The following is a 13,366-nucleotide window of genomic DNA, read 5'->3' on the forward strand; positions in this document are numbered from 1 at the left end:
TGGCAGTGTTGGCCCCACTTTGTCCTGGACCATGGGAGCTTTATAGCTACCCCAGCCTCCCTAGAGCGTGGAAATCCCAATCAGATTTCTCTTCTCTCAGACTTCATCTTTCCCCTCCCCTTCTCAGAAAGATAAGAGTCAGAGCTATAGAATGTCTGAACTAGAAAGGATAGAGATTGTCTCGGCCAGTCCTCTCATTTTCCATATAAAGCAGCGTTTAGAGCCTCAACCACTGTGTGCACGAAGGTGCCCAGTGCTGGGGGGGTCTCCAGTTGTAACAAGCTGTCCCCTTTGGTACCCAGGACCCATAACAGAGCAGGGCTAGAGGTTAGAGAAGAGGAAAGATGGAGCCGTCCAGCCCCCAAAGTAAAGCTATCCTGGGTGTTGGGGGGGGGGGTCAGCACCCAGTTGGTAGAACACCCTGGAACCCCTGGGCTCAGAGTCTGGGGGATGGTGGCAATGACCCTTCCATCTTTTCCCTCGGAATCGAATTTCAAACCCAGTGGGAGAGGGAGGTGGGGCCAGCTGATATGTGGGTGGGAAGCCACCATGAGTGTCTGTCAGTCCAACTACTTACTCCCTTGTCCCCTCCCCCAGCTCCCTGCCCTATCCTTCTCGCATCTGTTCCTGTCCCTTAAGCCACAGTAGTGGTGACTCCCCAGAACCCCGTACTCCCTCTGGCTTTGTCCCCCTGACGCCTGGGACCCTCGACTCCAGCCCAGGCCTCCCCTGGAGCTAGCTTTCCTCACCCTGCCCTCCCTCCTGGGGCCTCCTTGGTGAGTTAAAATTAGCCCAGCCTGGGGCATAAAAATAGCCCTGGGCTGCCTGAGAGCGGCCAGGAAGGCCTGGGGGCCCTGCTTGGGGCTGGGGGTGGGAACCTCCAGCTCTTTGAGCCCTTGGAGGCTGGTGGGAAAGTGGTCAGTACCTTCCTGCTCCTGATTTTAGAGTGGGATGGGGGTGAGGTGGGGGCTGGGGAAATCTGGCCCGACTAACCAGAAGAGTCCTTGAGGAGAAAAATGGGGTGGCTGGGAGGGTCAAGGTGTCCCGGCCCCCACTTTGGGAAGGCCGAATGAGAGGGGCGCAGTGCCTGCCTTCACCCTCTCACCGAAAGGCACTTCCCAAGGGTGTGACACTCCTCCCTCCCCTTCTTTCCCCCCAAGGTCACAAGCCCTGATTTCTGGGAGGTTGGGATGGGTTGGGATTAGATTGCAGCTTTTTCCTGGGATGGCTCCTTCTCGCTCCTTGTCTCTGGGCTCTGCCCTTTCCCACCTCCATGGTAAGGCCCGGGTGGGGTGGGGGTGGGACCTGTAGTTAGGGGTGAGAGGAGGTGGGGAGGGGATAGCGACAGGTGTGTCGAGCCCCACCCGGAGGTGAATTCTTTCTGCCTGCCGACCCTCCATGGGAAGAGGAGACAGACCCCCTTTGGGGTCTCAGGCAGTTTTAGTTCGGGGAGTGTGTTGAGAGGCTGAGGGAAAAGGAATCTGATAAAGAAAGGAGACCCGGAGCTAATTAACATGAGCATTGCCCAATGCCAGGCTTCTTTGAGTCAGTCAACAAACATTTGTCCGTTTGCTTTGGACCCAGCAGACTCTGTTAAGTTTTCTGTCCTCCAGTTAGTTGCTGAACTTGGGACAAGGCATGAGGCTAGGAAGATTCTTGGGCACCAAGAAGAGCAGGCTGGGGAGGGAGCCACTGGGCTAGGGCCAGGTGGCTTGTGGTCTCTGGAAGACGGTGGCTCACACATTTAGAGCTGAAAGGGGCCTTAGAGGCCATCTAGTCCAGCCCTGTCCTCTCACAAAGGAAGATGTTGAAAAGTTCAGTGACTTGCCCAAGGGGGCCCAGGTAGCAAACCACTGGAGAACTGGGCTTTGACCAGAGGTCCTAGGACTCCAGATCCAGGGCTTTCTACTGCACTCCCATGGCACAGCAGCTGCATGTTGGCATGGGGGTCTCTGTCTTTGTCCTTCCCTCTCTCTGTGCTGGTATCTTGACTTCTTTTTCTCAGCTCCTTTAAAAAATGAGGGCTCCCCCATAACCCCTCCCTGCTTCTTGTTAGCTGCTAACGAGGCCCAGTCTGGCAGTGGGGGTGACAGGTGGATCTGACTGTGATTCTCTCCCCTCCCTCCTTCCTTCATGCCCTGCAGCCCAGCCCAGGGGAAGAGGCAGGCAGGAGAGGGGGTAATAGACTCTCCCTCCCCTGGTGATGGAACTGGGGCTTCCAGAGAGCAGCCACCCTTTCTCTTTGTCTGGGAGGGTTGGGTTGAAGTTCCATTGCTGGGGGACTTTGAGTCACTCAGGCACCCTGTGACTCAGTCCCACTTCTCCTCCTCCTCCTCTCTTCTGCCCTAGAATTGGGAGGGAGAGCATTGCTCCTCCCCTTAGGAGCCCTGGATTGATGGCTCTCACTTGGCCCTGGGAGTTCCTGAGGCTTGGAGAAGAGCCACCTCTCTATACCACACGAGGTGCTTTGAGATCTCATCACTTAGTTCAGCAAACATTCATTAACACCTACTATGCACAAGACAGGAGATGTGGATACACTCTGGGGTGTAGAGATAGCCAATTAGTTTCTGCCATCTGCAATTGCAGGAGGAGATGGGAGTTAGCCAGGAGGAAGAACTCCCTTGTTTCCCTAATGGGGGGGGGGGGGAGGTGGCGGCGCCGAAATCCTGCCAGTGGACTGACTGTCCTGCATCAGCCTACCAGAGCTCCTCCAATTATGGAGGAAGCTTTGGCTAGCAGGGCTGTCTCCCTCGTGCTCCCCTCCCCCCCCAGGAACCAAGATATCATCAGTGATCATTCTGAAAGTGGAGGTTTGAGCATTGCTTCCATAGGGGAGGTGTTAAGCTGGGGGGAAGGGGGGGTTGTACAGGACTATTTCTCTTTATCACACCCTCTGCCAGGAGCCCCTCCCCCCAAGTCCATTTGAACATCATTTGCATTCTTCCCATCCCTCAGAAAACCCCCCAAAACAACCACCCCAGACTCCAACCCTGTTAGTGCTGCTTGAGTTGAGGCAGAACCAAGGCTCCCTTCTTGCTGTCTCAGCCTCTCATACCTGTGCCTGTGTTTGTTTCTTCAGGTCTTCTAGATTTTAGTCTCAGCTCAGGCACTGACTGCCTGTAATTCTAGATAAGTCACCATTCTTCCATGGCCTTTACTTCAACCATCTGTAAAGTGTGGGGGAAATGAGGCTGACGGGATTTTTTTTTAAAATCCTTACTTTCTGTCTTAGTAACAACTCTAAGAGACAAAAGGCTAGGGCTTAGACTTGAACAGGGTTAAATTAAATGGCTTGTTTAGGGTCACACAGCTAGGAATTGTCTGAAGTTAGATTTGAACCCAGGGCCTCCCATTTCCAAAAGTCTGGTGCCCTATCCATTGTGCTATCTAGATATCCAAACAGATAATTTATTTCTTTTTTTAAAAGATTTCTAAGGTCCCACACTGATATTCCTTTTCATTGTCCTAGGTCCCCACTTAGAGAGTCCTTCCAGCTTTAACATTCCATGACTTTCATTGTTTGAGTCCCTCCCTCCCCAGGTTATGGATGATAAACTTGCTGCTGGTGGCCTTCTGGGCTTCCTCTGACGGTCATCTCTGGATGACTTCTTCTCCTCTCTTTACTTCCTCTCCTCTCTTTACTACTTCTCTATTGACCAGTCTCGCCTGGCAGTCTTCTGATGGTCTGCCCAACATCCTTCTGCTCATGAACATTGGCCTTTCTGCCCCATATGCAGGTTAAACTTATGCTCTTGCCCAGTCCCATGTAAAATTCCTTCCAAGCCTTCTTTTTCTTGCCTCCCCACACCATTGCCCTCCCTCCCCAGGAGTGAATGAATCAGCAGTTGCAACCTCTGAGGCGTGACTCTTAGGTGGCATCGAGAGTCACAGCTGTAGCTGAGGAACCAGGGTCACAGCACAGAGAAGGGTGAGAGGAAGGAAGAGATCCTGGCAGGAAGGGGGAGGTGAAACTTGGCATGGGCCTCCAGTCTGGCCCTCCATCTCCATGCAGGCACTGATCTTCCTTCCCACCACAGAAAGAGCTCTAGATACCATGCCATGTGTCAGAGCAGAGCGCCTGGGCTAGAGATTGGAGGTGGGGGGTGGTTATCTGTCAGGGAAGACTTCCTGGAGGAGGAGGAGGATGGGAAGGCTAGAGAAGAGAGTGGATCACATCTGGAGCTCATGTTGTCTCAGTCTCTGGCTTCTGGTAGTTGATTAGGTAATTAAACAGAGGGCTAATTAAGCAAGCACAGGTGTTCATTAAAGTCTCTCTAATTGGGTGGGAGGGGGCTTTGGAAAGGACTGGCCTCCCTGTAGAAAGGGCTATGTCTGGGCCCTTTCTTATCTCCCATTTTCAGGGCCCACTCATCCCTTCTTCCAGCACTCTCCCCACCCCCTTCAACAGAATGCCCTGACCCCAAGGCTAACTGGCACTGAAGAGCCTGAAACAAGTAGAATGAAGGGTGAGCCCAGCGAGAGAGCAGGAAACTGTGAAACTGGGCCTGGGTGGAGTAGAGGGGAGGTCTGGGAGGAGAGTGCACTTCAGATTTTGTTCTGCAACAGTTTGAATGGGCCCTGAAAGCAGGAGAGCCAGAGAGGTCAGACAGCAGAAAGGACTGCCCTGGGTACAGAAGGAAGAACAGCTGGCTCTATAAAGTACTTTGAGATCTAAGGGGTGGGGGTGGGAACCAGCCACTTTAACCCTTTCTTTGTGGATATGTTCAGGTATCTATTTCCCTTTCTGGCCCCCACACCGCCCTCATTCCCTCCTTTCTTTTCCCAATACTGATCCCTCACCCATCCCAGCTCCCCCTGACAGGAGGCGGGGGTGGGGGTTGGGGGGGTGGTGTTGTAGGAGACCAGCCAGGGAGCTGGTTGCCAGGCAACTGTTACCAAGGCAACCCCATCCTTTCTATCTCCATGTGCCAGGGGCTGCTCCTTAGATGGCTTTAGATCCCTATCCGCCCTGGGAGTGGGGAGCAGAGCAGGGCCCTGGGGCCAGAGAAGAGAAGGCTGAGGGGGGATTCATTGGCCCACCAAAGGAAAATTCTCTGGGGTGGGGGTGGGGAGCACCTATTCTGCAGTGGGAGGAGTGACTTTAGGAAGGATTTGCTTCAGGGAGGACAGAAGGTCAAGATAAGAGATTGGTGAGGGGGGTATGGATGTCCCTGTTGGGCTCTTTATCTTTTGGGGGGAGGGACCTTGTGGATGGAGGCTAGAAATGCTGGGAACAGTTTCTAAGACAGTATGATAGTGGAAAGAAGATAGTAGATTAGTGGAAAGAGTATCCAACTTTGGATTCTGAATACCTGAATTTGAATACAAGTCATTCGACCTCACTGAGCCTCAGTTTCCCCATATGGAAAAGTGAGAGCAGCAGGATTTTGTATCTACCTTTCAGGATTATGTATGGAAGGAGCTTTTGTAAACCTTAAAGCACTTTAGAAATGTATGTCATTAAAACTAGAGTGGGCTGGTGTGTGTATGATAATTACTTCATTTACTCATCTCATTTTATGGTTCTGGGTGCCTCAGTAAGGGAGATTGTCTTAAAGCAGTTACTCTCCCATCTTCCATCTAATGAACCCCTTTGTACCAAGTTCCTGACCAGACTCTGGGCCCTATATAGATGATTATCACATTAAAAAATATGGCATTTCTGCTAGAGACCTAGTTTTGAGTTTTCCCCTCAGACATTTGCTATCTATAAGACTTTGAGCAAGTCATACTTTGGGCATAACCTCAGTTTTCTCATTTGTAAAAATGAAGCCCTTTCATCTCTAAATCAGTGATCCTATGATTTGCACTGTGTACCTCATGGATTTACTGGGAGGAAAGCATTTTGCCAATTTAAAAATGCTATATGGGTATTAATTATTTATAACGTTATTATCCTCAGTGTCCTAATGTCCAGGCTTTTTGTGGTTAACTCTTGGGCAGCTAGGTGGCACAGTGGATAGAGTGCTAGGCCTGGAGTTGGGAAGATTCTGGAGATCAGATTTGGCCTTAGACACTCCTTGGGCAAGTCACTTAACCTTAGTTTCCTCATCTGTCAAATGAGTTCAAAAGGAAATGGCAAACCACTTCAATAGCTTTGTCAAGAAAACCCCAAATGGAGTCATGAAGAGTAGGACACAATTGAAAATGACTAAACAACAACATGTTAACTCAAAGACACAGTTGGAAGGGAACTCAAAGGTGTTTGAGTTCAACCTATAGCTTTCCAGCAATCCTCTCTAGACAATATACTTAATAAGCATTCATCAGGTCTTTGCTTGAATACCTCCAGTGATGGGGAACTCACAACTTTTGAAGGTAGTCAGTTCATTCCACTTTTGAATAGCTTTCATTGTTAGGAGATTTTTCCTTATAGTGAACTGAAATCTACCTCTTAGGGATTTTTGCCCACTTATTTTAGTTCTGCCTTGCTGGGGCCAAGTAGAACCCATTCAGTCCTTCATTTAGAGGCAGCCCTTGCACTACATGATGACAGCTGTCGTTACCCTGTCTTTTCTTCTCCAGACTAAATGCTCCCTTCAACAGATCTCATGTGGCATGGTGGCTATTCTTGCTGGAGAGATGATCACTGCCAGCTTGAATTGGGTTCAAATGGTTAGGTTTTCAGCATGGATCCCTCTCTATCCTTCCAAAAGATCTAGGGAACTCTGATTCAGGCAGATGTTGAGAGGGATAATATAAGGGATCATAAAGTTTAGAGTCAGGAGCACCTTTAGAGATCATCTAAAGGACCACTTCACTTTATAGATGAGAAAGCTTAGGTCCCCAAAGAGGAAGTGACTTGCTCAAGGTCAGCCAGGTAATAAGTTATATAAGTTACAGCTGTAAGATTCTAGTACAGGTTGTGTGACTCCAATTCTATTGCTCTTTTCCTTTTTTCCACTTTTCCACCATCATAATGGGAGGGGAGGGGTGGGAAAAGAGAAAACAGTTGTGGTGGCTGGGGTATGTTTGGGAAACTCTTTGATTGTTCTAGTTGTTGATTATAGCAGAGTGAAGGGAGAGGGATTGGAAGCTTAAAGAGACTAAAGAAAAGTAGACTAACTAGGGATATGCTACTTCAGAAGGGCAAGAATTCCCTGGGCAGTAGCGGAAGAACCCCCAATCTGGGAGCTGAGACACTGGAATGAGGAAGGAGAGGCCCTGGCTGATTTCAGCTGGGGCTTGTGGAGGAGGAGATGGTATCATCTGCTGAAAGGCAGATGGGGCTGAAAGCCAAGACACTGGCCCTAATCACAGCTCAGCCATCACCCCATCATCTCCTGACTCCCTCATTCTTGAGACATTTCCCTGTTAGACTGTTTCTTGACAGCAGAGACTATCTTCTGCCTTCCTTTGTGTCCCTTTGTCCTTAACAAGTGTTCTAGAAAACAGTAGGTGCTTAATACATGTTTGTCCATTCTTTGAGCAGAAATTCTTTGGAGTGTTTATAAAGACCTAGAAGACCTGACACTATGGTAGGAATAGGAAGTATGGAGATTAGGCCACAGTAAGAACTTTTAGGGTAGCAAGAAAGGGTTGTGCTATTGCCTAAGGAGAATTAGAAATAAAGAAGCACCTAATGGTATAACCTAGGGCAGCATTGGTGGACCTTTTCGAGATTGCATGCCCAAACTGCACCTACCTGTGAGCCCCTCAAATTACCTCAGACAGTGGAAGGTGGAAGTGCTCCCATTGGCTTGCTGGGTGGAGGAGCACAGCATTTGAACATTGTCCCCTGGTGGAGGTGGAGAAGGGGAACAGAGCAGCCCTTCTGGCATGCTGGGGCATGAGTGATATACCAGCCGTAGCCAGATTCCCTCAGTGGGCTCCAGCTCCCTTTCAGCCTTTTCTAGAACTCTTAGTGGCCAGGATTCAGCTCTTAGCTCTTAGCTCTTTGCATTTGTTTGAGGACAAGGATAGCTGAGTCAGAAGCAGAGTGAGAACATGGAGCAAAAAGATACATTTAACTGTTTTGAAGACTGGTGGCAAGGGAGGTCTTTACAGGTATATCAGAGTGCATCAGTGTCTATCACCTCCTCTTGGTTATGGGCAAATGTGTTCCCCATGACTCTAGGTGTTCAGACAGAGGTTTTTGAAGGATCTTTGTGGGATGAGGGTTAGATTTGTTTGGCTTTGCCCCAGAGGGTAGAACCAGAAGTACAAGTAGACGATTGTTACCAAAATGGTTCCCAATAGAGCCATTAACCAATGGAGTGGGCTGTATGGATAAGGTAGGGAGTTGCTCATCACTGGAAGTTTCTAGTTGGAGGCTGGGTGACTCCTTGCTGGGGATGTAGTTGAGAGAGAATTTGTTTTAACTAAATATATTTGACTTGACCCCCTGATGTTCCTCCAGCTCTTGAGAGTCTAGGATTCCAAGCTTTGGTTCTGGACCTGGAATCCATTCAGTGATACTCATCTTTGTGTGGCCTAGAACATGTTAGTGGCCAAGGTCTCTGACTCAGTACCCAGACAAAGCCATTTGGGGCCGCTATAGAATGGACTTAGGATTCTGTGCAGTGGAAAAGAACAGAAGAGTGGCAATCCTGGGATGTTCTAGATTTGTGAGCAAGATTCATGGAGCAAACTTGGGTATTGGAAAGAGTGCTGACCATGGAATCAGAAGATACCTGGGTTTGAGTCTTACCTCCGTCTGACATGACAGCAGCTTCTCTCTGCCTCAGTTTTCTTATTTGACAGACATATGTACCTGTTTCATCAGGTTCTTGTGACTTACGGAGTGTACTTTATAGACCTAAAATCACTATGTAAATGTTAGCTTCAATTATTATTATGGTTGTTATTGAAGTAGCTGTTGGAATAGATGATCTCCAAGGTCCCTTCCAACTGATATTCTGTGACTCCATGTAAAACTGTCCAGAAAAACGTGGGTCCAGGAAATTTTCTAGCAAAGTAGAGGAATTTAAGCCTATTTTCATATCAAACATTTACTGCATGTAAGAAGTAGAATTGATGCATAATTGCAAGCTAGGCTGGCTGCTTGCTCCCAGCCCAGGTCCCATTGTTCTCCTTTTTCATAGTTCTTCTTTTCCATCCTTCTGCCTACCCAGGTGGCTGTGCTGGAACTGCCCTTGAGGACCATGAATTAATCTCCTGTGGGGACGAGCCTTTTCATGAGCACACTCTAACACCACCGGCCGGTCGAGGACCCACCTCCCAGCAAGGCCTTCCCCTCCCCACCTCTCCCCAGGGTTGAGGATCTCTGGAGAAGATGGGGCGGAAAAAGATCCAGATTCAACGGATCACAGATGAACGGAACCGGCAGGTGAGGGCCATGGTGGGGGAGAGGGGGAAGGGGAAGGCTCAGACCAGACCAATACAGTTAGTGGAAAGGGGAGTTCAGTTTGGGGGGTTTCCTTAGAGAAGGGGCATGTAGTCATTTCCTCTCACTCTAAATTGTGATATCCTAGGTTTCTAGGTCTTCTACTCCCACTCCCAAACTTTCATGTTAGGCTAAGTCAGTGGGATAAGGCTGGCTTTGGAGCAGGGTGGGGGTGTAGATGGGCCGACTTCTTCTCCCTCTGTCATTTCAGGAAGGCTGCTGGAGAGGTCATTGTAAGATTGAGCTGTAATGAGTGGGGACAGCAGGGGCAGTTGTTTGCTGCCTGCCCCAACATTTTTCTCCACACCTCATTCAGAGCATTCTCCAGGTTTACCTCTGTTTGAGGCACTCAAACCTGCCCTTCCCCACACTAATCACTTAGGCCCCGTCCTCCTTTCCTTTCCATCTGAACCAGGGGTCATTGAAATCATCAGCTTTAGACCTGGGGAGGCATTTTCGAGATCATTCCCATTAATTTTATAGATAAGAAGATGAGGCCATCAAAGGTTAAACATCCCAGGGTCACAGAGGAAGTAAGCAGCAGAGTCAAGATTTGACCCCTGGACCTCTGACTCACAACCTTCCCTTCAGGAAGCCTTCCCAGCCTGATTACCTGTTAGGAAAAAACAAAAACAGCAGCAACAAAAACAAACACAAAAAAACCCTGAGGGGTTTCAGAGAACTGGATCTCCTTGTGAGCCCCTAGTTGTGACACAGGCAGCCAGTCACCAGTGCAATCTTAGTGTCATAGAATCCTAGATCTAGAGGCCACTGAGTCCAGCCCTCTCATTTTACAGATAAGGAAACTGAGTCCTAGGGAGATGAGGTCATTTGCCCAAGCATCAGAAACAACTTTGACCTTGGTTCCTCTCAGCTCACAACCATTGTACTACAGTGCCCTTTGGGGCTATATTGACAAGAAATCTAGTGTTCCAGTCCAGGGAGGTGATCGTTCCACTGAGCATTGCCCAGTTCAGACTACAAACAGATTCTTATTTTTAGTTCTGGGTGCCACATTTCTGAAAGAATGCTGATGGAGTTAGCTAGGTGACTCTGGATAGAGTGTTAACCTTGGAGTCAGGAGGACCTGGGTTCAGACACTTCCTAGCTGTGTCACCCTGGGCAAATCATTTAACCTCATTGTCTAGCCCTTATCCTTCTACCTCAGAATTGATACTAAGGCAGAAGGTAAGGATTTTTTTTTGGGGGGGGGTAGCGGGGGAGAATGTTGATTAAGGACCAGGAATGTTTAGCCTGGAGAAGAGCAGATTTATTGGCAGGATGGAGGCGGGGTGGTTGGGGAAATGTGGTGTTGTCTTCAAGTCTTTAGAGGACTGTTAAGATTGAAGAGTCAAGTCCAACCCAGTACCTATAATTTGCTCTACCACCATCCCAATAAGTAGTCATCTAGTCTCCTCTTGAAGACTTTTCTCTGTGACTCTGACTTTCCACATCTTTTCATTACTGCTTTTTCTGTGACTATATCCTCAGAAAAAGAGTTTTAGAATCTGTTCCCTCTGGGCCAGGATAGTAGATCTAGGAGCAATGGGTAAAAGTTTCAGAGTCAGCTGTAGAATTAATGTCAGGAGAATGGGCTACCTCAAGAGATGATAGGCTCCCATTCCCTGATGATTTTTAGGGAGGAAACTGGGTGACCACTGGTTAGGGACATTGAAGAGGAATTTCTACTCAGGCTAAACTAAATTGCCTCTCAAGTCTCTTCCACTTTTGAGAGTCTATTATTCTATTATTCCATGATTCCATGAAAATATCCAACCCTAGGTTCTAATCCTTGTTGCATCTCTGTCATCTTTCCCTGGATTCCTTTACCTTTGACCTAAGAGGTTCCACCTTTATTTCTAAACCTACATGGCTTCCTGAACCCCAGCAAAAGTATGAGCCTTCTCTGCTTCTGTGATTCTGAGGTCTCCCAATGCTCCCTTGATTAGAGGCTCCATTCAGATCTTGTTCCCCTAATAGAGACTGTGTGGTATAGTGGAAAGAGTATGAGATTTGGGGTCAGGAACTATCTGGTATATGCCAAAGGTCAGTTTCCAACCAGGTCTCTCCTGGTTGTCTGGACTCTAGAGCTAGCCCTTTGTCCACTCTACTAGGCTGCCTCTCTCCCTGCATGCCAATTTAGCCATTATTACCCTGCATTACTAGACAGAGCTATTCTGTATAAGGAAAATAAATGGTTTAGACCTCCCATGAATTTAAAGTCAAATAAATCAAACAGACCACACTGAAAATTCTGTTCTGCTACAGGATGGACGCTACATTGTCTCTTTTCCAGGACCTTCATTGCTTTTTCAGCTACCCAAAGTTCCTTTCTTTTAGTGGCCCATGTGTTATCCACTGATCCTCCTTAGAGCCCCTCGAAATCAATAGGGACAGTACTAATATCCTCATTTTATAGATAAGGAGACTGAAGGCCATAGAGGTTTGGTGACTTGCTCTAAGGTCAGATAGCTACCTGATGACTGATTGCTCCTTTTTTGTGTGTTCTCTTCCTGACTCCTCCAGGTGACATTCACCAAACGGAAGTTTGGGTTAATGAAGAAAGCCTACGAGCTGAGTGTGTTGTGTGACTGTGAAATTGCCCTCATCATCTTCAACCACTCCAACAAGCTGTTCCAATATGCCAGCACCGACATGGACAAAGTCCTCCTCAAGTACACAGAGTACAACGAGCCTCATGAGAGCCGCACCAATGCCGACATCATTGAGGTGAGCCCTCACCCCCAGCAGCAGCGGGACCTGGGAATGCTGCTGTCTTCTCTTCTTGAGCCTTCTAAGCCCCTCTTTTTTTTTGCATCTCTCCTTGCGACTTCCTCTCTCATCTCCATTGCTGTCTTTGTGACCATCTCTGTGTATGTAGTTAGTCATCTTGCATTTTTATATTCTCCCTCTCTGTCTCTCCATGTAGCCATTCCTGGGGCTCTTCTCCCTCTCTGTCCCTATTTCTCCATCTCTCTGTGTCTTTCTCCATGCTTAGATCTCTTTGAAGAACCATCTCTGGGATTCCTCTCCCTCTCTGTCACGATTTCTGTTTCCATTCTTGGGTCTCTCCCTGCAGCCATCCCTGGGATTCTTTCTGTTTTTCAGTGTCTCTGGCCCTCCGTGAAGCTGTCTTTATTGCTTTCTTCCTTTCCTTCTCCTTTTCTGTCTATGTCTCACTGTGTCTCTCCAGATTCCCTCTCCCTTTACTGGGGTGGACCCCAGACCCATATGTCTTAGGGAACGACCCCAAATCCAAGATAGAGAACACAGGCCAGTCTCATCCTAATCACTTTCACCCAGAGATCTCTGGATCTCTTTGGACCCCAGGAAAGATGGGGCCCGGCCTGATATGAGGACATGGGGAAGCCCAAGTCCCCTATAGTACCTGCTTCCCTTGTGGCCTCTGGAGCCCAGAACTCTATGTGTTGGGTGGGGGTCCCCATGGTCAGGGTCGGAGGCCCATTTTTTACATGTGGTGGCCCCAGGGGGGAGGAAGAGAGTCTGGGGGCCCTGGGCTTCCCTGAGCACTGCCTGTTGCAGACCCTGAGGAAGAAAGGCTTCAATGGCTGTGACAGCCCCGAGCCCGATGGGGAGGACTCCCTGGAGCAGAGCCCCCTGCTGGAGGACAAGTATCGGCCGGCCAGTGAGGAGCTGGACGGGCTCTTCCGGCGCTATGGGGTGAGCCCAGCCCACTCACTGCTCTCTCTGTTTGCTCCCAATCCTCTCCCTTCCTCCCCACTCCTTGCCTCCTTCCTCTTCTTCCCCCTCTCTATGTTCACTTTCCTCTTCTTCTCCCTCTCTGACCCCTCCTGTTCTTCATCTCCAAACCCATTCCTACCTTTTCCTCTTCCACTGTCCTCCCTCCATCCACTTCCTCTCTTCTCCACCATCCACTCACTTCCCCTACCTCTCCCCCCAACCTTTACTCTTCTTTCCTTGGTTCTCTTCCCTCTTTCTCTTCTGTCCCTCTTCAATCCTCCATTCTCACCCCTCCTTGGCCTCATCTGCCCCCTC

General features: G+C 48.9%; 1 protein-coding gene across 6 annotated transcripts in view; it reads left to right on the top strand.

Moving 5' to 3' along the window:
* The first annotated feature begins 721 nt into the window (after window positions 1-721).
* Window positions 722-13,366, top strand: part of MEF2D (myocyte enhancer factor 2D) — a 26,671-nt gene continuing 14,026 nt past the window's right edge. For 4 of the 6 annotated variants that reach the window (XM_044672448.1, XM_044672449.1, XM_044672451.1 and 1 more), the window contains exons 1-4: window positions 722-776; window positions 9,078-9,292; window positions 11,876-12,079; window positions 12,893-13,030. In XM_044672448.1, coding sequence (XP_044528383.1) covers window positions 9,239-9,292; window positions 11,876-12,079; window positions 12,893-13,030 — 396 coding nt within the window. In that variant the 5' untranslated portion in view covers window positions 722-776; window positions 9,078-9,238. The remainder of the gene's footprint in view (window positions 777-9,077; window positions 9,293-11,875; window positions 12,080-12,892; window positions 13,031-13,366) is intronic. The other 2 variants (XM_044672452.1, XM_044672454.1) reach the window with 1 other exon arrangement.

Source organism: Gracilinanus agilis, chromosome 4 (genome assembly GCF_016433145.1).
Source record: "Gracilinanus agilis isolate LMUSP501 chromosome 4, AgileGrace, whole genome shotgun sequence".
Taxonomy (NCBI): Eukaryota; Metazoa; Chordata; class Mammalia; order Didelphimorphia; family Didelphidae; genus Gracilinanus; species Gracilinanus agilis.